Source organism: Anarhichas minor, unplaced genomic scaffold, assembly GCF_050575085.1.
Source record: "Anarhichas minor isolate MPS153535 unplaced genomic scaffold, ASM5057508v1 ptg000033l, whole genome shotgun sequence".
Taxonomy (NCBI): Eukaryota; Metazoa; Chordata; class Actinopteri; order Perciformes; family Anarhichadidae; genus Anarhichas; species Anarhichas minor.
In genome coordinates, this window is record NW_027466479.1 from 8,094,243 (window position 1) to 8,117,133 (window position 22,891).

Consider the following 22,891-nt stretch of genomic DNA (forward strand, 5'->3'; position numbering starts at 1 on the left):
CTGATGAGGACCGTGTCGCACCTGTGGCACTCGTCAATGATAATTGCATCTCCTTCTCCGTTCCCCTCTTTTAAATACGCCACTGAGGCTTTCTGTCCTCCATGATTCTAATTTCATTTCATCCTTCTCAGAGCTATTTAAGAAGACTTTTGAGACCGTCATTTCTCTCTGCGATGTCACTTCACCCCGTCACTACCGCTCCTTTGCCACTCTCTTTCCACTATCCAAATGGGATGCCAGCCCTCATGCATTTTTAACAAGAGCAGAGGGATCTGCTTGTCAGAAGTCCTAGTTCTGTGTGTGTGTGTGTGTGTGTGTGTATACTGCATTTCCGTGTGCATCAGTGCATGTGAGTGCTGCTCATACTTGTTTGTAAAGGCGAAAGTGATGAAAAGGGCCAAAGAGCGAGATCGACTCAGCTGAATGGGCTACTTTCGATTCACTCAAAGTTCTCTTTGAATGGTAATGTTATCGTGTAGCTCACTGTATGAGTGTGAGCTTGTGTAAATGTGGAATAGGCCACACATGACATTCACACCACATCTTTTATGTCAGATCAACCTGGCCTCTCATCAGTGTCTTCACACAAAAAAGTATATACTTATTGTCCTTTTTTTTTTTTAAGGTCATCTCGCCTTGTGTCATCCTCTCCTGTATTGTCATGCAGCAAATTGCTGTATGCTGGAAAAGGAGAGAAGAGGATTGAGCCTTTTTAGTGAAGAGAACCTTTCCCGACTTAAAACAGACGCGCAGATTTCCAAAAATAATCGATGCCTTTATTCTGCTTTTAGTGTCATCTTCACCCACAAAAGCTCGCGGGAGACGAGGTGTTTCTCAAGATTTCTACAGCTGAATGTGGAGAGTTTGAAGCTGACCCAGCAGCCTCCGGAAAGAGCAGACAGGTACCATTTGCCCAGGAGGGCTGCAGTTGCCATGACAAAAAAAAAAAACGTTTGGGCAGACTATGGAGAAGAACTTTTGGTTGGCCTCAAGGAAGTTCTGGCAAACTGTTTGACGACTCAGAAAGGGAAAGCGTGGCTTGGCTCGGTTTGGGTTCTGCAGGGGAGGCGAACTGCTGACCTAGACTGATAGGGAGCGCTTTGAGGAACTCCTGAACCTGATCAACATGTCCTTTGTTGAGGAGGCAGAGTTTGAAGACTTGGGGGAAGACCCATCCATATCGCTGGCAGAGGTTCCTGACGTAGTCAAAAATCTCCTCAGCGGCAACCAGGAGTGGATGAGATTCACTGATATTCTGAAGGCTCTTGACATTTTCCGGCTTTCTTGGCTGAAACACCTTTTCAGTGTCGCTTGGAGACAGTGCCTTTGGAGTGATAGACCGGGGTGGTGGTTTCAATTTTTAAAAGGGAACTGGAGGGTGTGCTCCAATTATCAGAGTATCACACTGCTCAGCCTCCCCGGGAAAGTTTATTCTAAGGTGCTGGAAAGGAGGCTCCGACTGGTCGTAGCCCCCGTTGTTTGGGCCATGTGGCTAGGCATCACTCATATACCTTTTTGATCATGGTTTGGCGACATGCTGTAAAACCTAATTTGTTGAGGCTTTTATTGTTCACGAATGGACACATCTTGAGTGCTCTTTCAAATAAGTAAAATGTACTTAAAAATAAACTGAATGCTCGGTTTATAAATCTGGGCACATGTTTTGCAATCCATGCTGAATATTTCATCTGTTATATGACCCCCTGCCCACAGATGCGACTCCCTGGGGGGGGGGGGGGGGGGGCTGTATAAAAACAGCTTGATCTTGTCTTAACTGTTATGGTAGTTTTGCAATTCTAAACATTTTGGCAATAGGAGCAACTGTTTGTATTGGGAAGCTGTAAGAATACAGCTGCAGGGTCCTGAGGCTGCTAGGTTGAAGGCTGAAATGTAATCAAACCAAGTTATTTGTTGTGACTTATGCATATGGGAAAAGTTGTAAAGCCTTTTGTGGCTGTAGAGGAAGCTGTGCCAAAATCTGAAATTATTTACAAGACTGCTGACTGTGCTGTCTGAGGTAGTTTCATTGAGTTATCTAAACCCCAGGTTTTGATGAATCTGGAATAAAAATAAAAAAGAAATAAAAAAAGTTTCCGAGAGAATGTTCTCCATGCATTTTGATGTAATGCATGAACTCTGGATATCTTCAATGCTAAATTCTTTAAGTAGTTGGTGTATGTTAATAAAACTAATTGCGGAAAATGTAGGTTGACATTAACCCTGTACAAGTGACTCATTTTTTTACATCTATGTACAGCAGAATAAAAAATAAAAAAGACCCAAAGTAGAAAATGTCAGATGCAACAAAGTAAAAAAAAAAAAATAGTAATCTGTATGCCCTTTGTCAGGACAGCTGAAGTAAGAGGTTTGGAGCTCCACACGCTCCGGTAGAGAGACGCTGTAGGCACAGAGCTGCATACTGCTTAGTGACAGCATACACACCTGACCCACCTGGAAGACAAATTTTAAGTCTGCTCAAACGTTTCTAAATGTCATGCTAAAAAGTAGAGTTGTTCCTCATGTCCCTGTTGAGTCAAGTGCATTGTCTAAATATTCATTAGGCTGACACGTACGGAGGAAGTAATATTCAGATGGTGACAAGTACCAGTAGAAATACTTCACTAAGGGACGTTTCCTGCATTGAAAATGCTTCCGTGAGGTTATTAGTTTGAGTTGTTGCCGACCCTTAAGGTGACGCCATGTTCAACTACTCCAGAGTAATAATTTCTGCAGGGCTTTTGGTTACTTTAGCGATGTGATAATTTGGTTAAGTAGTGCTTTATTTCCCCTATGACAAAGCATAACTTTGTTTCTTAAAAAATAAATATATATATATATATATATATATATATATATATATATATATATATATATATATATATATATATATATATATATATATATATATATATATATATAGTAACAGGTCTACCTCACTAGCCAGCTTTAATCTGTCACCCAAATCTAATACTCCTTACAACCCTCGCAGCTTGTCAATTTACATATTGGTGTTTGACAACTTCCTGTGTCTAAATGCATGTCTGTAGAAGTTGGACAAGTATTTAACACAAATAATTTAAGAAAAACAGCTTTATTAAATTAAAAATTTTCCATTTAAAAATTACACTTCCTTCAAATTAGGGCAGGATTTACTTTCCTTGGATCCTTGTGCTCCTGTGGAGAGGTAAAGACAAACATTTTTAACAAAGTGACACCATAGCTCGGTAATAGAGGTTTTAAATGATAAAAAGTCCTCACTTTCTCTTCAACACACTGGCAAGTTTGTCAAAACTAGGAACTTTGATGTAGCGAGTAGAGGGGTGGTCAGCATGCATGCGTGAGACAGCTGGACTAGCAGGTGTGGTTTGAAGCGCTGCAGTGGGCTCTATGGAGAGACTCTGCATATCTACAGCACAGAAAGATGAGAAATGAGCCAAATCCAAAATGAGTGATAACTGTCATTTCCCGACAAGTGAACAAACTACTGTACCTGATATGGGCCGTGCAGTGTGGATGATGCTGCCGATACCAGCTGTGTCAGCCTCAAACCGAAACGTTGTGAAGAGGCGATGCAGACTAGCCAGAGGATATGTGCACTGTACCATCACCCTGTAAGGAAAAAAACAATTAAATACCCCTCTTCTTGTGCTGTACAGCATTTCTTTACAATTTAACACTATTGCAACACATACCTCTCAACAGCGTCAGTGTGTACCCGACTGCTCCCGCTATAGAAAATCTCATTTTGATAAGTCACATTTCCCATGCTGAGCTAAAAAGAAAAAAGGCGAAAGATGCAAATGGAGACACGTCATGACATTTAGATTTGTCATCCGTTTGGTCCAATAGCAACGTTGGTTTTAAATCTGTAGCAGCAGTACCTCGATGGTGGTTCCACAAGTGTTGATTGGAAAAGAGAACAGAGCCCTGGTGCCGTTCTTCTCTCTGGCGCCACAGAATTTGTCGACCAGGTTGAATCTTGCAGGAAGTCCTCCGCTTGGGATGGCCAGAGACATGTCGGCCACCACAGTCAACCTCCCTAGAGTCGAACACACTAGAGAAAGAGGTGTTTGAGATTTTTATCAGCTATACAGAGACCCCCACCTGCTCTCAAAGTAAGTAACAGGATGTCCTTACAAATGAGTTCATTAGTAGAGAACGGACAACTCTTGATGGTTGAGCTCTCGACCTCTGATGTCTGATGATCCCGCATGAGGATCTTGAAGGTGCCATAGAAGCCCTTCAAACTAACTCCCTATAAAAAAAAAAAAAAAAAAGCACATGCTTAGTCATTCATCGCCATGTTTAAGTCAACTAAAGGACACAAGAAGATGCGTTTAATGAGTCTGAACTCACGTTGTACTTGTAGCCGTGAGAGAAGAGCGGCACCATTAGCTGCAGACTCTGGCTATCGTTACTCATGATGTAGCCGTGTTTGGCCGCCAGCTCTGGTGTCAGCAGATCTGAGCCGATACTGATCTCCCAGAGTGAGTCATACGGCCGGTGGTCCCGACTGAAGCTGATGCCAGATTTGGAACAGACGGCATCAAAGGCTGGAGGAGCTGTCAAACACAAAACAACGATTACTTTTCTTCATTCACAAGTAGGATTGGCAAAGTCTAAAAATAAAAGGTTAGAGACTTACAGGCATCAATGAATGCCATGACTGATGTCAGGTGGTAAAAAGGCTTGTTTTCAGGCAGGATTGTCAGTGTGTAGTTGATGTTCAGCTCATAGTGAAGAACTGCATCGTCAGAGAACTAGGAGGAAAAAAAATTAAGTGATGTCTTGCACTCAAATGACAGTTGCAAGACTTTAAAGTCACTCTTCTGTCAAAAGAACCTTTACCTGCAGCAGGACAACAGGGTCATCAAAAGGCACCTTTAGAATGTAACCAAGAGTGTTGTTGGGGTGAACCACTTTAGTGATATTGTGGCTTCTCGTGTTCATAAATTGAACTGTAAATTCGTCTCCATTCAAATGAACGGCAACCAACTCCATGTCTTCGGGGACGTCTCCAAGGTAGACCGTGAATGACAGTTCGTCAGCAACCGTTTGGTTTTCAGTGAAAACGGGGTGTGGCAGCAGGGGAGTGGACAGAGTCCTTTGGAATCGTACTCTGGTTTCTACGCGATCCTCGTCCGCCAGGATTTGCTCCAAGTAGAGATGAAACACATAAATCTCAAAGAGATCGCCACGCACGAAGCTCTGAAACAGACACAGGGAAAATACTTAAAGACCAGGTAAAACATGCCCAACAATTCCGATGCTTATAGTTTCAAGTTAGATTGTTATATAGAGTTTAATGTTCTGTATTATGTCCACTATGATGACATCTGACCATTACAACATCTACTCCTAAGTGTCTTCTGACCTTCCTGTATCCTCCTTCAGCAGTTAAGGGGACGCTTATCTGGACTGTGGCGTTAATGTTCCCCACAACAAAGTGTCTGTCCTCTGCAACTGGCTGAGCCACAAGTTCACCATTGAGACCAATGTTGAGTTGTGTTCCGTGAAGACTCCGGTACGGCACCTCAGGAGTTTGCCACACCATGTAGCCGCTGTCATCATACGATCCTTCATCTGTGGACGTTACACTTATATTATAGCTTTGCTCATCCATCAAGGGGAGAATAAGCCACAGCAGAAAATATTGTAATACTGACACATGGAGCAAGCAGTCACCAGGTCGACCATGAGGACAACCCAGCTTTGTCTGGAGAACAGAGTTGCATGGACCTCCTCTACTGGAACGCCATTCATCTGGAGAGAGAGACTCATTAAAAACCTGCTTGAACTCAACTTCACAAGACAGATTCATGCATCAGTGGTTTACCTCAGTGCTGAATGATTCAGGTTGCCCGTACGGAGTACGAAACACCAGCCTGCCATCGGTCAAGCCAAACGCGTAGCCCTTCTTGCGAGCATCAGAGAGGGCCATGGGCGGCAACTGCTCCTCATTTCTCTGAAACGTCACCTGCCAGTCTGAGGTGGTGGAGCTATGTGCCTGGGAAGGGATTTAAAGTCTTAAAAACAAACAAGGTGACACTTCACTGCACAGAATGAGACATTTAGTCTGCATTTTTAAACATACAGGTTTAAGAGCACTCCAGTCATCCTCTACTGTCCGAGCAGGACAGGCGACTTCACTCCTCACAGACACCTGGGAAGAAGTCATAATTAGTAAACATCTGAAACTATTAAATGAGGAAAAAAGAAAAAGTAAAGTAGCTTACCTCCATGTAGTTTTCCTCACAGGTAATTTCTCTGGGAGACCAGGGGAGAGAGGGAGAACAGGTCTTGTTCAGGGCATAGCTGTCCTCCCGTCCTTCACGTGTCACAGCCAGGTTGAAGTTAAACAAGAAGACCTCATCATCCTGAAAGAGCAGAGTAGAAAACACCTTGTCTGTACAGTAACAGTAAAGAAAACTGTTTCATGTACAAGTTGTACGCACCTTGTTGTCAGTGTGACAGCTGAAGTAAGAGGCTCGGAGCTCCACGTGGCCCAGTAGAGGGAGAAGTCTGACGCTGTAGCCACACTGAGCTGCATACCACCTAGTGATGGCGTACACACCCGTCCCATCTGGAAGACAAATATTACATGAGTAAGGCAGCTTAATATGTCCAAACCTGTTCTTATTGAAGTATAGAAAGGATGGATTTCTAACTAGAGACTATAACTGATTTCATAGATGCATGTGGAGTAAGTTCGGATGCAACTCCTAAAATGCTTAATTCCCTCACAGCACATGTTATCCCATTTCAGACAGTGATGGCCCAGCATGATGAAGCTGTGCAGGACTTACCAACGGCCTCAAAGAGAGGTTCGTCCCCAGTGAAGGAGAGATCAACGGCTATCATGAAGTAACGATCACGACACTCCATATGAAGAGCTCCTGTGTGCACAAACAAAGTGACGGTCAAAATATGGAGGTTCCATTAGTTATTGTGGCTCAACGAGCCAAATATTTCAGTTACCTTCAGGGATGCCAGAACATGTTGCAGTGGACCACACAGACAGGAGTAAGGAAACACTGCAAGACAAAAGCACGTGTCTCCTGCATGCACAAATAAAGGTTAATAGACTGTATGTTGCCACAAAAAAATACTTACCCAAGGCAGAACCCAAAAGCCATCGCAATGGATGTGTTGGCAGAGTTTAAAGCTAGCTGCTAGAAAACTACACCTGCCAACCAACACGTGCTAAGGTGAACCACTTGCTTTGTGTATATTCTGGCCGGGGTGGCACTATGTGTCTGCTGTCTGCTGCAACAGCTTTTATAAGTGTCCTCACCCATTAAGGCTGAAAGGCAAATCCAACCTCATCACCTGCAACTGATTGAAAGTGAGCTTGATTGCTAACGAGATACACATGTGGCTGTAAAGACTGAAGGCCTCTGATTGGTTGGTGAATGAACCGACTTGTAAAAACTGGTGCAGGAGAAAGCAGCCGCTTGATGCCAGTTTGGCCAGAATATACACCGAGCAAGTGGTTCACTAAAGCTTGTGTTGGTCTTTTTCAGGTCTTCTCATTTAACGTCAACCTTATTGCAACACATGAAGGAAAGGACAGCGATGCTCTGAACAAGACGTGTTCTCCCTCTCTCCCCTGGTCTCCCAGAGAAATTACCTTTGAGGAAAACTACATGGAGGTAAGCTGGTTTACTTTTTTTTCTTCCTCTTTACATTTATTTTCATTTCACTCCTGGAATAGTTTCAGATGTTTACTTATGATTTCTTCATCGGTGTCTGTGAGTGATGTGGCCTGTCACACTGGGACTAAAAAGGATGACTGGGATGCAGTTGTCCAAACGGTATGTTTGGCATCGCCTTCTGGGAAATATTTGTCACCTGTGGCTGCAATACTATGACGAGGTGAGGTGACTCATTGGACTTCTTGTGTCCTTCGGTTGAGTTGAACATGGAGGTGAATGACTAGGCTGCATGTGTTTTATAGGGCGTTACTTTGAAGGGCTTCTATGACACATTCGAGATCCTCATGCGGGATCATGAGACATCAGAGGTCCAGAGCTCAACTATGAAGTGGAGTGCTAGAACCAAACTGGTCGACAAATACTGTGAACCCAGAGAGATGAACAGGGCTCTGTTCTCTCATCCACTCGACAGCTGTGGATCCACCGTGAAGCTACTGCTGCTCTCTAATGTGACTGCAAATGTATCCATCTTGTCTTGCAGGGTCACAATACTGTGTACATAACCTCTGGTTGGACTGTTTCTCCTCTTTTCAGTGTTTAGGTTTGAGTTTGACACAGATGGTGTTGGCAGTGTTGTGCATTCTGCAAACTCCACTGAAGGAACGGGATTCCCCTGTTGACCTGAATGAACCACAACCTCAATATATACGTGCCGACAATGTTTGTTTGTTCTCTAGTCTCCCACCCTAGAGTCCACTATCAGACGCACCAGAAGACCTGCATGGTCTGGTGGGTTCATTGGTGCACGTCCATCAGATCAAAGCCATTGATCGTCGTAGAAGATTCATTAGGGTCGCAGAAAACAATCAGACTGTGTATCTGTAATTAACAGTACTCTCTGATTGCCTCCACACCATTAAATACCACACTAATATCTTGCCCTTGTAACCCCATTATGCACTGCTTAATTAAAAATGCAAATGAAGCTCCCTATAATTACACATTAACTGACATGGAACTGGACAAAGCATTGTGTGTGTGCACGCATGGTTATGCGTGTGGGTGTTCATGTGGGCTGTGTTATGGGAAGGTGAGTAATCAGGTATTGGTTTGAGTGGTGAGTAGTGAGGTTTTATGAAAATCTAATTGCGGTGGACAATTAATGGAATTTGTTGATGTCAGTCAAAGTTTAAAAGGAGAAATGAATCCTTCTGCTGAGTCTGTCAGTAGCTGGCGTTGACATATCAAGTGCCGACGATTCTGTGAAAGCGGTTCATCCACTGTAGTATGTCTTGGGGGAAATTGCCCTAAATTAATCGAATAAGTCAGTCAAAATGCCCTGAAGTGCACCCTTCAGCAGAAAGATACATATTCAAGGTGGTTCTTACAATGCCATAATGCTTGTATGCTGATTGTTTTTTGAATATCTACGTTGCTAGAAGCGTCAGTGTTATGCAGCTGAGACATTACTGAGACGACATCTACAATGCAGCGTATTTTATAACGCTGTTTTTGTGGGTGGTACTCGTCTACACTAGCGTTTCCGCATTGTTTTAGAAGCCCTCTGCCCATAGTGAAGCAACTAAACCTAAAAACGACTACATCTAGCCCGCTTTTTAGTCGACAAACAACAAAAAGCTGAGCATCACGACCAACACAATCAGCCTGCCTGATAAAATCATGATGTAATGGTTGCAACGTCGTCTGACAAAATCAGCATAAATCCAGGTCAAAGACAGCATATATGTGCTGTGCTATGTATTCAGCTATATTGACATTTTTAAATGAGTAATCCCGTAGGTTCAGATGGTTTGAGGCGACAGAAAATCCTTGTTAACTTAACGGCCAGAGTAGAATGATGAAAGATAGTCGTTGGATTTGAAATGGCATATGACAAAATAGAAGAAATACACATATCTACAGATCACTGGAGTTTATATCATGCAATCTCTCCACAACTTATAGATATATATTATAATTCAAGAGGAAGTCAAGGATTTTGGATGCTTATCAATGTAGTGAGAGCATTGTGAAAACCAGCGAGGGGCACAAGTTAATGCCTTTTTTTCAAGATCACTAAAAACAAAGGAGGAACGAATAGGAGGGAAGCGTTCCCTTTGCTCCATGGGTAGTCGTATGTGTGCTGATCATTCGGCAGATCTCTCATTGTCAGAACTCGTCTCGGTTGGACGACCTCCAGCTCACACGGGGCCCGTGGGCTGCAGCGCTCCGCTGTATCTGTGTAGGCCCGGTTTCCTCTTTCTCATGGAAACAACGGGGCTCTAGTCTACCATGGGAATTTCCTTGGACTGCAAACGTCTCCTATTTAACCTACGCTCGGAGCGAGATGGATTTTGTCTTCTGAGAAAATCAAACCCTTTTATAGGTATTCATGGGATTGCATTCTCTCTGCTGTGCCCGCTTAGCCTCTCCGTCTTCTTATTGTTCAGGAGGTTCTGCATCACACACAGTCTATTATCATTGCTGTCTGCTTTGTCATTTTATTACAGGCCTTCAGATCCACTCTGTCACTCTGTCAAATGTGTTTGCCTGATTTTTCACTTTTCATTCCGCTGAGATCTAAAAAGCCAAGTGGGAGAAAATGTTCATCTTCAAATATTAATTTATTAAACCCTGATTTGTCTCTCATCTTGAAATGGAAATTATCCACAAATGTTGACGCAGGAAAGGGGGTCCTGTCACCTCAGCATGCATCATACCATGCCATAATGAAACCGAATCCTTTGATGTGCTGTGTAAGAGGCAAGAGACAAAAAAGACTCACTTTTAGGGACTTTAACTAACTCGGAAAATGTGACTCAACACTCTTCTGACGTGAAAAATAATTGACAAAGTTGCGACAAAGAACAAAAAGCGGCAGATTTGCCCGAGGCACAGCTTTTAGGAATAGCGTTACGTATTGAAAAAAACTACCGTGTATCCCCCTGCTGATATCAAAACGTGGGCGTGTTCTCAGTCTGTTGAACTAGTTTGAACTAGTGCACATTGAGTGGACTTTTAAACTACAACACACTGTGTCGCTATGACACTATAATAATAATAATAATAACTTTATTTATATAGCACCTTAAAAAACAGAGTTTACAAAGTGCTTTGACAGACAAAGTAGCAAAAGCAAGGCAACACAAACAACAGAAAGCTCAACAGTGAGGCCCAACACAGCGCGACCACTAAAGTAAGAGTTAAACCCGGATAAAACAGTACAAGTTATGAAACAGAAAATAAAAATCAACAAATAAAAATGAAGCGGTAAAGCGACGACATCACATAAAAGCCAGTCTGTAAAAATGTGTTTTAAGAAGTGATTTAAAAGAGATTGCTGAATCTGCGAGCCTCATCTCATCTCTATAGTCACCTTTAGTTTTCAGCCTCGACTTTGGGACAGACAGAAGGGCCCCACCTGAGGATCTAAGGCTGCGAGCTGGCTCATAAGGGGGTCAACATTTCCTCTATATACTGTATGTTGCGACCAGACCCATACGTGCTTTAAAAGTGATCAGTAAAATCTTCAAATCAATTCTAAAACGAACAGGGAGCCAGTGGAGAGAAGCCAGGATTGGGGGTGAGAAGCCTCCTCTACGTACTGCACAGAATTATCTGTAAGGTAAAATAAGTGTGTTAAAACAGCCTCTGTGTATTCTGCTCGTCTCGGTATTCATCCGCAATGTTCAGTGTATAACGGGAAAAAGACATAATCACTCTAGGATGTAAATTAGCACCACAGTTTTTTGTAAATGGAGGCTAAACTATTCCTTATTTACCTTGAGGTAAGCCACCTTCTCTGCCACCCACCAAACCTACCAACCAGACCACTTTGATCTCTGCCAGTCAACAACTCGGTACGGCAGAAGTCCCGATCCAGTGTCTGTCCGTCTCGCGGTCCTCTCTCATGTGGCCGTCTGCCCCTCGGCCAAGTCTGTCTTGTTTTTGAAAAAACCCACTAGAAGCACAAGAGGCGCTCAGTGCCGCCCGCCCGAAAGCCCGCGCTCGGCGCAGCCATCCCATCAAAGCTGTGGGAGCGCCGAGCTAAGTCAACTTGGCCTTGTCTGAGCTCAAATATTTGAGCAGCGCTCGGCGGCCCGGGTGCCACTGGCAGAGCATCACAGGATCCCACGTCCAAAACAAAAATCTGGGGGGTGGAGAAGTGGGTGTAGTGGGTGTCTGAATGTTGGGAATGTGAACAACGCATGTTTATGCAAGTCTCTGCAGTGTCTCCCTCCTCCCTGTTCCAAAGTTATCAGGCAGACCTGATTAAGTTTAAAGTCTGTGTATACTTAAACTTCTCTCTCTCTGCTGAAGTTACAGCATAGTTTTGATTGACGGGTCAATGCGGATAATCTGTGAAAAACACTTTTGAATTTTGGAGTAGACCTAACTATAAAAAGAGCTAAACGCCAGCTAGACAGCCTAGACAGCAAGAGCGAAAGATTCAAGCTAGCAGGTGGTGATAGCCGCAGCTAGCCTGAGCTAAACTGTCCAACACAAAAGATTTGCTTTTATCTGTAATAGAAAATAAAAAAAGATTCTTTTTTTTGCCAAATTACTTGTGAAAGTGGCACGTCATTCGTACACCATGTGGAGAGACCAGGTTACAACTATTCCACACAAGTAAAGGAGGAAATATCTTAAAACACTTATGATGTAGAAACCAGCTAAACTCAAAAGCTAACTAACTTAGCGGAGTAGCAGTAACTGCCATCTCAGCTTTTGACTCAAAGGGGAACTCAAACAATTAGATGTCAACCTTTACATCACATGCTTCAATGTATTACATTTTACATTCATTCATTATATTGATTTCAATACAGATACTGACAGTATAGGCTACTCGGACAGAACCTACTTGGATACAACTACTGGAGCATTCCGTCATGGGTGGTGGTCCAATATGGGTGGACTCTTGAGGGCCCCTGTCTCTCCTTAATCGCACCACATTCTAACACTCTCATATAGTTTAATATGTAGGATACAAGTTGTTCAAATCAAAAGGGGTGAGATCAGAAAAGGATCGATTATCATCAGTCATACGTGCGGCATCTGCATTTTTTTAATGTAGGTTCTATGGTAAAATATTCCGCCTACATGGCATTAATTCAAGGTATTACAACTGCTCTATAATGTCAGCTTGAAATCTAACCCATTTACGCTTCTGTAGTTTCCACTTTTCTACCTTTTATAGGGCAGCATACTAGTTTGTATCATGTAGCAAAGTAACTAAAGCTACTCAAAATCTGTTAGTGAAAGTTTAAGTAGACTACAGTTTCATTTTCTTCTCTCTGTCTATTCGTGTCTTGAAGACAAATAAAACACACATCTGTGTCAGTTGGCCTTTCTCATTTTCTCATTCTGTGCCTCCTGGTCGTGGGGGGAGGCTTGTCGTAGGAAACACCAGTGTATTCGGACTCGACAAATAAAACTGTTCCTTTTATTTTCATAAGTTGTAGTTGTTTAAGATGATCAAACTTTCTGCCCTTCAGTTTGTGTTGTGGCTTGTGAGGCTCTGTTCTAACAAGCATCCTTTAATGATATTACTTTTTATTGATTGTAGGCTGTGATTGTGACATGATGTTTACGATGCAAACAGCTGCTGTTGGCAAATCATATCAATAACACTCTCTTGCACTCGCCACTAATATGCTGTATTTCATGTTGTTGCTCATTATTTGTGTAGTACTTTTCATACAAACCATCGTAGTGCTTCACACAATAAAATATATAACTCTCCTCCAAGCAGCACCACAGTCATGTATTTCCCACAAAACCAGCTTTTTATATGCAGATGCGTTTCGCTGTGTGCAGCAGTGCATGGTTAAGGATAAATGTCATGTTTTATGTTAGTACTCTACCGCCATCTAGTAGTCAAGGGGTATACAGGACAAAATTACCTCTCACCGACAAACGTATGATGACACAAAACCCACCTCTGTCCCCACGCGTACCTGTTTGTTCTCCACTCACGCAGTCTGGTTTGTGTCCAACAACCCACAGAGGGATATTTTGGGACCTTTTGGGACCTTAGCTCCCCTCTCATGGAAGGTTAGACAGGACACAGGCAGCCTAAACATCATCACCACCACCACCACCACCTCCTCTGTGGTGCAGCCTCACATGACTACGAGACGTAAACAAACCAGAGACCAACCTCTCCCTCGGGGTGAAGGGAAAAGCAGTTTCCTTCAATTCTGCTGGGACACGAAGGGGAAATGGATACTGTGTGTGTGTGTGTGTGTGCGTGTGTGTGTGTGCGTAATCCTCAGTCTCCACTCTGACCTCAGGCCAGCACACTCTCTTTACATGCACACAGACACTGTATTTATATAGTCTGTTAGTGTTGACCTTGGATTAACAGTTCAGAACATTCTGATCCGACAACAGGCCGGTTTTCTCAACATCTCAAAAGCTTATTTGTTGAAAGGTTCGATCTCAATAAGACTGAAATCGTCCATCAAATCGGTCAACAGACGGTAACTAATACTAATAATAGTGGTGCGTGTAAGACTTGGATTTACAGTGACGTTCTGGATTATTATACAATATGTGTTTTAATTGTTTTAGCCCTCTACTCCATCACACTGGATTTCAAGTAAAAGAAAGACTCCTTAAAGTTGCTGTAAACAATATTTTAACATACAAATATGGATCTAATGACTACTTGTGTGTTAAAGAGGTCGCTGGTAGTGATCATCACCGAGCTTTACAGTTCTCTCCTTCTTTACTGTGACTTTCAGCTTGTTGTTGTTTTTTTCGGCCCACAACTTAGTTGTTTGTCTTCACTACTGCAGCTCTTACAGAGCCAACACAAACCGCCCGGATACTTGCAGGCTGCCGTGTAAGTCGGTAGGATATCTGTGAAGCAACGGTTCAATAATGCGGCCGCTTCCTTTCATAAACAAAGGAGGTGAACTGTAGTTGGATATTTCCTCTATGATCACACACTGTACATGCAAAAAAAAAAAAGCAGTTCACATGCAGGTACGTTTCGAATACGATGTGAGGCTTGTGTCTATGCATGCATCTGTGGACCAGGATAGAAAGGAGAGAGAAGCGTAAATCACAGTGCAGCTGCAAACGGCCAAAACATAGAGGCGGTAAACCTTTTTACTACACACACACTTCCTATTAACACATGCACACACTTGCACAAAAAGTCAATCAATGCTCCTACAGCAGCACATTTACAACACACACAGAGCAGAATATCCCCCCCCCCCCCCCCCCCCCCCCGAGGCTGCTGAGTGACGAGCCCCCCTCTAGACATCGTGTCTGGGACTTAACTCCCTAAGCTGTGACACAGTTCACAGCTGTGTGTGTGTGTGTGTGTGTGTGTGTGTGTGTGTCCACTGATCATAAACCCACCTTCTCACCCAAAAACCACTCCACCGTCACACTGCCCTTCAAATTATTTTGTGATTTTAACAGATTTTTACTGAATTCAGCGAGATGAAAAATGTATTCTGCTGTCCGTATTTGCTAATATGGGTTCCACAAGATTCGTGGAGAGAGGTGGTGTGTTTGTTGAGAAAGCAGAGTAAGCTCAAGTGCGATGGTGTGACGAGTAGAGGACTATTTCACAGTGATTTCAGCTTTGTTACCTCTTACTATTTTTCCCCTACTGCCCAACAGGTGGCAGTCATGCTTCATATCCTTCTTGTAACTCTCAAAGAGACACTTGACCTACATTTACAGCCGTTTGTCATGATGTGAACAGAAATGTTACAAATAAAAATCAACAGAGATTCTGTCATCTTAAAAAGTGACACGTTTTGTGGAATATTTCTAACTGGTATTTTATCATAAGGGAAGCAGAGTGAGTAACCATACACGACTATGTGGTTAAATGACAAAAAGTATGACAAACTTTCACAAACAAAAACGAACAGAACTAATGTTTTTCCTTTATATCTAACTCGAAAGATGCTACTCCTCTACCTCTCATTACCTGAATGAACAACAAGTGATTGTTGCAGTGACTGACGTCAAACATTCCCGCGTGCCGGTACGTATCACTTGTAATCTTTTCTGCGGCTCAGAAATGCCAGTAAATCAGAGACTTGTCTCTGATTTACTGGCATTTAAACTGACATTATTCCCAGTGCACCGATTTACAATTCCCATCTATGATCCCTTTCCTTATGATAGATGTGGAATTCCCAAACAGAGGATAGAGAGAGCAAGAGAGAGAGAGAGAGGGGGGGGTAGATAAGGCGTGCAGACGGATGATTTATCGTCTTGACTACTTTTACGGGCTCATGCGCTGGTGGGCCAGCTGCAGAACGACGGTGGTAACCCAATTCCTGCAATAACTAAAAGAAATCAAACATTCCTGTGTAAGATCCCAGCTTTCCCTCTTGCTGACGTTCACCGAGACCCCTCCGAGGTTTTTTCCCATGCTATCAGCGGCACTTTCTCTGTCTCTTTGTGTCGAGGATAAAGGCCCAATAAATACTTCCCAACCTCCCCTCTCTCTCTCTCTCTCTCGTCCCAGTCCCAGAGGTCCCAGTCCCAGACCCCGGGGGGGCTAGTGGCTATCAGAGAGCTTCATGACCTGTTTGCCCTTAAGGATTTGTTGGACCATGGCTGGAATACACACGCTCCTTTGATCCCCGGTCATAGAGCACTCAGACCTTGTTAACTCCAGATTAGACTCACCCACATTTGCATAATGCCTCCTTTAGTCATTTGCGGAACAGACAGAGACGCAGGGGGACAGGAGCGGCTAGCCTGCTCAGTCACAGCAATATATTTTAAACTGCGTAAAAGACATTTCTGGTGTCATTTAGAATCACAGCTCGTGCTGTGTGTAATTAGTTTTTTTTTATGATTTTGATGCCTTTTGATGGGATGCAAATGAACCTCACAGCAAGGATGTGTGCAACTAAAGTACAGTTAACTTTAAATGAGTGGCTTAACATTTCTGAGAATTATTCTTATTTGTTGCAGAGAGTTAAATGAGAACATTGACCGCACTTTCATGTTTGTGCACAACTCAGCCGAAACCAGAAGTCATTTAGCCGAGCTTGGCATAATGACTGGAAGCGGGGGTAAACGGTAAGCGTAAGCGCAATTCCCAAATGTCAAACTAGTCCTTTCATCCACACGGAAATCAAACGAACGGATAAGAGGGTTATCACCGGCAGAGCAAAGCTACGCCTCTGCCTCAGTTCAGGCCTGTGCTCTAGTATCTCTCGCGTAAACCATGGCTCGGACTTAAAGCGGCCTCTGTGTGCTCTGCGGCCATGTGCACAGCTATCACTTCCTGAAAACCATCCCATCCAACACACGCACAGAAACATGCAGAGCCACCCCTCTGGCCTCCCCTCAGTCGCGTGCCTGGAAGCGGATGAATCGAAGGTCCCCGGACACGGCGGTCCTCAGTTACCTCTGACATGGACTCTGGTGGCAACGCATGAGTAGGCACCAGAAACACACACACACACGCACACACACACACACACACACACACACACACACAAAGCCATGGAGATAAAGTGGGATGGTTTGGGCCTGCAACCATTACATCATCATCTGTGTTTCTCTGATTCTCTACTCGGTCATCTCTGGAGGGAGGGAACCGTGTTTCTAATCAGACTATGGTCTATGGTCACACAACCTGTAGATCTGACCCATACAGCTGACTTATACCCAATAATCTGTTTTTTAAAAGAGAACACAAGAAAATAAGTGTCTTTCCCAAAATCTCAAACTATTCCTTTAAACAGCCAATGAAATGATGTTATATTACTGTCAAGAACGCATTTTTTAATCGGCTTCCATCAATAAAGGTTAAAGTCAGTTAAAAAATCTGCATTTTCAGTAGACTATCTTTACCTTAAAGTACTGTTTCTTCGTTCTTCGTTCTTCATTTGTTTGTAATGGATTTATCAGCTGTGTATATTCAATATGCACACTGGATTCTCCAGAGTTGAGGTTGGTGTGGTTCAGTGGTATTTTTGGATGCCGCGTTTTATAGCTGCTATGTTTCCATCGGTGATGACAGAAATTAAGTCGATGATTGAATGAGCTGGAAACTCCCAGTTTCACCTCTCTCTCTCTCTCTCTCTCTCTCTCTCTAAAACACACAGTCACACAAACCAATATTTCAATGTTAATTCAACACATGCTCTTAAGTCAACAGTATGTCAGTGTTTCTGTAATTCACAGTTGATTTAACAGTAATAGTTTTTGAGCCGCTGCCTCGGGCCCTCATCAGCTCCGCCAGTGGACAAACAGCACTTGAAATAGTTGTCGCTAAAAATCAACACTTGCACAGATTGCTCTGAGACATACTGTACGTATGCTGCACATCGCAAATCATAATTAGCCGATTATGAGCTGTTGAAATTATTCGGTAGTATATTCCAGGACACTTGCACGTTGTTCAAAGAAGCTTAAATCAAAGACAGCGACTCTATTGGCCCTGTTAAGTTATAGACCGGACCCGCCGGATGGTTTGTTTTACGCAGAACCATCCGAGAAGCAGCCTTTAATAATATTGTCATATACACTCAGGTGCATACGTGAAACCTGACCCCTGCATTTAACCCGTCTCAAGCCTGACGAGATGGATCTTTGTGTGATACGTGATCCCGCAATTCTCCAGTGATCTCCTCACATAGGGAGAATCTAGCTGCAGTTCTCGGTAAATTAAGTTATGCTGTTCAGTAAGTGGAGAAGAACTATATGTCACTCTGTCAGTGCTGTCCTTATCATTTCCTACAGGTGCTGCTATGCGGGCTAAATGGAGCTATTACAGTGTCAAGTGGTGATGGTGGCGGAGGCAGACCTCCTGTAAAACTCTGCCTCGGCATTTCCGTCACAAGTGCAGTGTGAGGTTGAATGTGACTGTCTGCTAAGAGACCTCCTTTAGTAGTTGAACCGTGTTCTTGTGTTTCTACCAATATGCTGATTTGAAATTGTATCATCGTCGTCGGCCATTGTTTATTCAGGGTAATTGACTGAGCATTTAATCCGGATATAGAACGACAATGAAAACGATAAAATATAGAGATGTGAAATGAATAACAGTAAATAACAAACCATGTCTGAGAATTAAACATCTTCATCTTATCTTAAAAACAAAGAAATGTAACAATAGATCAGACCCTATTTGCCTGATCAGAAAAATACTGGACCTCAAATTCACATTGATTGCTGTGACACATGTTGATTCATTTAACCCCTGAATGTCATCGCCACCTTTTCCCTAAACCGGAGAATCAGTATATTGACATAAGTACTTGACTTATGTAAACTAATGGTTATGACATGGATTGATTTCATCACAAAAGTAATATGCAGTTAAGATAATTAAAGGTAATCTTTTATTACATAACATGGGCCTAGGATCCCAGGGAATGTCCTCAGCCATAGTTAAGTGTACTTTTGTCTGAATCTGTACATTAAAGGTTGGGCGGGTAGGTAACGTTTTTAGAAACACTTATTTGTTATATTTGTTGAAACTCTCTTTACATCCAGACAGCAATCAATAAATCAAATTCTTTAACTAAAAAAAGAGAAATCTGCTATCTGTTGTGTATTTACTAAATATTCTCACCCACTCACTTTGTCATTGTGATGTTGCAGCCTTTCCCTTATCAATCTACACTCTTCATAATGACCAAGCAAAAACAGGAGTTTAGATTGTTTTCGTCCATTTAAAAAGCTTTTACGTCCCATTGATATAAGTATTCAGACCCTTTGCTGCAACACTTAGCTCAGGGGCCTCCCATTTCTCTTGATCATCTTTGTTTCTAGACCTTGATTGGACTGCACCTGTGGAAACTGATTGGATGTGATTTGTAAAAGCACGCACCTGTCTAATCTAAAAGTCTCAGCCATGAGGTTTGAAGGAACTGCCAGCAGAGCTCAGAGACTTGGCGGGGGGAAGTCTCTAGAGATCCTGTATTGAGATTGGAGAAACTTGCAGAAGTGCAACCATCCCTGCAACACTCCACCTATCCGGACCAGACAGAAGCCTCTCCTCAGTGAAAGACGCATGAAAGCACCTAACGGACTCTCAGGCCGTGAGAAACAAAGGTTCTCTTATCCGATGAAACCAAGATTTATGTTTTTTGGCCTCAATTCTAAGCGTCATGTCTGGAGGAAAGCAGGCACTGCTCATCAACTGAGCAATACCGTCCCGTCCCGTGGAAACACTTGCGTCAATGTGATATTCAGTTATTTCTTTTTAATAAATTAAAAAAAAAAAAAAAAGAATCTTCTCTTGTCATTGTTGGGGTGTAGGTTGATGGAGAAAACAGAATCCAAATGCTTTTAGCATAAGGCTGCAACGTCACAATGTGTAAAAAAGAGAAGGAGTCTGAATACTTTCTGAAGTCGAAAGATGTGAGTGATCTCATAGTGTGAAATCCCCAAATGGAACTAGTGGTGCTGCTGCGATTAGTCGGCGTAATTGATGATGTAGACGCAGAATGTGTCAACATCAATATTTTACATTGACTCGTGTTCTTTTTTTTTTAAATGTCTTTGTCCTTGGAGCTGCTAATAAACAGCCATTAAGCCAAAAAGTCAACAAGTGTTTGATGGAAAATGCTGCAAATTCAATGCTGCAGCGCGAATTGGTTAATTTATCAATACAATTGTGTCATTAGTGACAGCCCTAGGAGCTATAGTTGAAATTCAAAATAATAATTTACCTGCACACTCTATTGCAGTATTACTGTGTGCTTAAGGCTAGAAGGTAAGTTCAGAGGTACAGATAGGGATACAATTGCTGTTACTTCAGTTTGGCTACCAATGCAGAAAGAAAGGACTAGAGAGTTAAACCTCTTGATTTAAAACTGCATTTTGAAATGTACTTTGCAACGTTCTTCAGTGTGACTCACAATGACAATCTTTAAAAAACAAGATGGCAGAATTTTAAAAGTGGCCTTCAAAGGCATGACAAATCGCCTGCAAGATCTAAGATAGCACACCATTCCCTCTTCCCCCCCCCCCCCCCCCCCCCCACCCACCCTGCACGGGTCTGGAAGTCTTTTCTGTCCCGTTTTCAGATAAGGACATGAGCAGCACTTTTCGTGACGCTCTGCAGGTTCTCGAGCCGGTCACACAAAGAGCCCATTCAACCGCCAGGGCAGAAATATCCTCCCAACGCAGATGCCATCTCTCCAGCCACGTACGGGACACCCGAGAGAGACGTGGCAATAATAACGCTTCGGAAACTTTCTTGGCTGCAGCTCACAGCCAGACATAGCTCAGGTATGTGTGGTCAAGAGAAGAGGGAATTAAACACAACACCCCGAAATGAAATGAAGCAGCGCTCTGGACCATAAACCGCTAACTTGAGGTCAGATTTATTAAGGCCCACTCAAGGGAACGTTGTTGTTTTTTAGATTAATCACATTTACTCATGGTTACATGCGCAGACACACTCACCGTGTTGGCGGTGTCGAGAGACTGCTCTGCAATTGAAAACCTGAAGCTAAACCTCTTTGCATCGATCACGCTGACGCCGAACGTGCCAATTGGCTCGCGTTCAGCTTTCCCTGTCACATTAGAGATGTCCAGCGGACAGTTGCGTGCACCCCGATGCCAAATCAAATACATCGTCGCATAGGTGGAGTGTGGCGTGGCTCAGTGGGCTCACATCGAGGCGTGTGCAACAAATTGGCCGTAATACCGAGCAGCTGTGAAAGCGATTGTATAATTACAGATAAATTCAGACATCTCGGGATTCTGGATCTCCCAAAGCGACGCACACACAGAAGGGTGGTTCGTTACCGCAGCCTGACTTCCCAGATAAATTAGGATTGATTGAAGTCTACTATTTGGGGAAATATAAAGGAAGCCTGTCTTAATGAAACACGATGGCTCATAGTGTGTTTTGTATCTACTTTATTTTTATTGTAACCATTGAGAAATGAGCTCTTCGGTCCCACAGGTGCAATTCGAGCTGCCGAGGATGTTGCGGAGGAGGTCTCAGTTTTACTACGAGGCATAAAACCGGGACTAACACAATATTTGAGAATCAATTAATCTGCGGTGTTGGGATCAGAGCGGTTAGGGGGTCCGGCATCCGGTTGTTCGCGACCTGTCGGAATGGGTTCCATGTGCCGTTGAGATGCTGCTGCACCGCACGGCTGTCAGTGGCTGGTAAAAATAGAGGGTGTAAGGGATTGAAGAGACAGTCATGCTGCTCTGTCCTGACACCTTTTCGCAGATACGAAACACATTTAATTGAGCAGTTCTTCCACACACTTGGCGGCGTGTGGGTATAATCTCCTGTCACCTTAGTGACACCAGGCCTCGAGGGGGGCTGGTCCGGGGGGGGGGGGGGGGGGGGGGGGCTTTACGGTGGAAAAGGCCAAAACCCTTACACACATTACAACTAGACCGACACTGGAGGAAAGTAACTAACTATTGTGTTGAGAACAAATTTGACGTACTTGTACTTAATTCTATTAAAAAAAAATTTGTATGCCCATTGTTTTCAGATATAGTTAAAAAAGAGATTTTATATTCAAAATCTCATAATAAAAATGTACTTTTAGGAGCTAAAATTGGCAATTAACATTAAAATGCTGCTTGCATATTATTGCATCTTACTTTTTATACTGTCAGTATATTTTGTTGCTAATACATCTGTTTAAATCATGCAAGAGTTTTACTTGTAATGGAATGATTTCAAAGTAAGCGATCTGAACACTTGATACAGAGAACAAAAAGCAACTCAAGGTGAACTGCCCCCTCATCAGAGACGTTTATTTTGCTCACAGTGCCGTTGAGGCTGCCCACATATCACCACAGCAGAGACCAAAACAGCTTGGCGGCAGTGCCGGCGTTTGGATCACAGTTCTCGGTTTGCAGGCAGAAGCTGGATTCCATCTGGCCGTTTGTGCAGCTCCAAGGTGACAGCGAGGCTGTGGTGATTTTTCACAAGAGGGTGCTAGTCACCACGCGCCTCGTCAGTAAAACCCTGCCTCAACTTTCAGAGAGCTTAGTGACTGCACACCCAAACGCGAGCATGACTATAGAAAGCAGCCTGAACTGTAGAATTCTGTGCTTTTTCTACAAAGTTCAGCAGCAACTTTTGTGCACTTTATGTCATGAATCAGTGGTTCTCGTACTATTTTCTGCTGCGAGGCAATCCATTGGGTCAGCGTAGTTCTCTATGTGAGTCAACATTAGCTTGCATTAGACTTTGCTTTTGACAGCAACCTTGTCAGCTCAACATCTGCCTTGGCTTAATGTCAATT

At 43.1% G+C, this 22,891-nt stretch overlaps 1 protein-coding gene across 1 annotated transcript; it reads right to left on the reverse strand.

Annotated features, from left to right (window-relative positions):
* Nucleotides 1-3,117: 3,117 nt before the first annotated feature.
* On the reverse strand, nucleotides 3,118-6,861 carry LOC142965194 (uncharacterized). The gene is made up of 15 exons (XM_076105994.1): nucleotides 6,807-6,861; nucleotides 6,456-6,583; nucleotides 6,237-6,377; nucleotides 6,095-6,163; nucleotides 5,837-6,007; nucleotides 5,667-5,763; nucleotides 5,375-5,583; nucleotides 4,849-5,208; nucleotides 4,646-4,760; nucleotides 4,357-4,562; nucleotides 4,138-4,255; nucleotides 3,882-4,054; nucleotides 3,693-3,772; nucleotides 3,491-3,609; nucleotides 3,118-3,406 (listed from the first exon to the last, which is right to left on the reverse strand). Exons 1-15 carry the CDS (start codon nucleotides 6,859-6,861, stop codon nucleotides 3,255-3,257), a joined length of 2,193 nt encoding a protein of 730 aa, XP_075962109.1. The 3' UTR covers nucleotides 3,118-3,254.
* Between the last annotated feature and the right edge of the window lie 16,030 nt (nucleotides 6,862-22,891).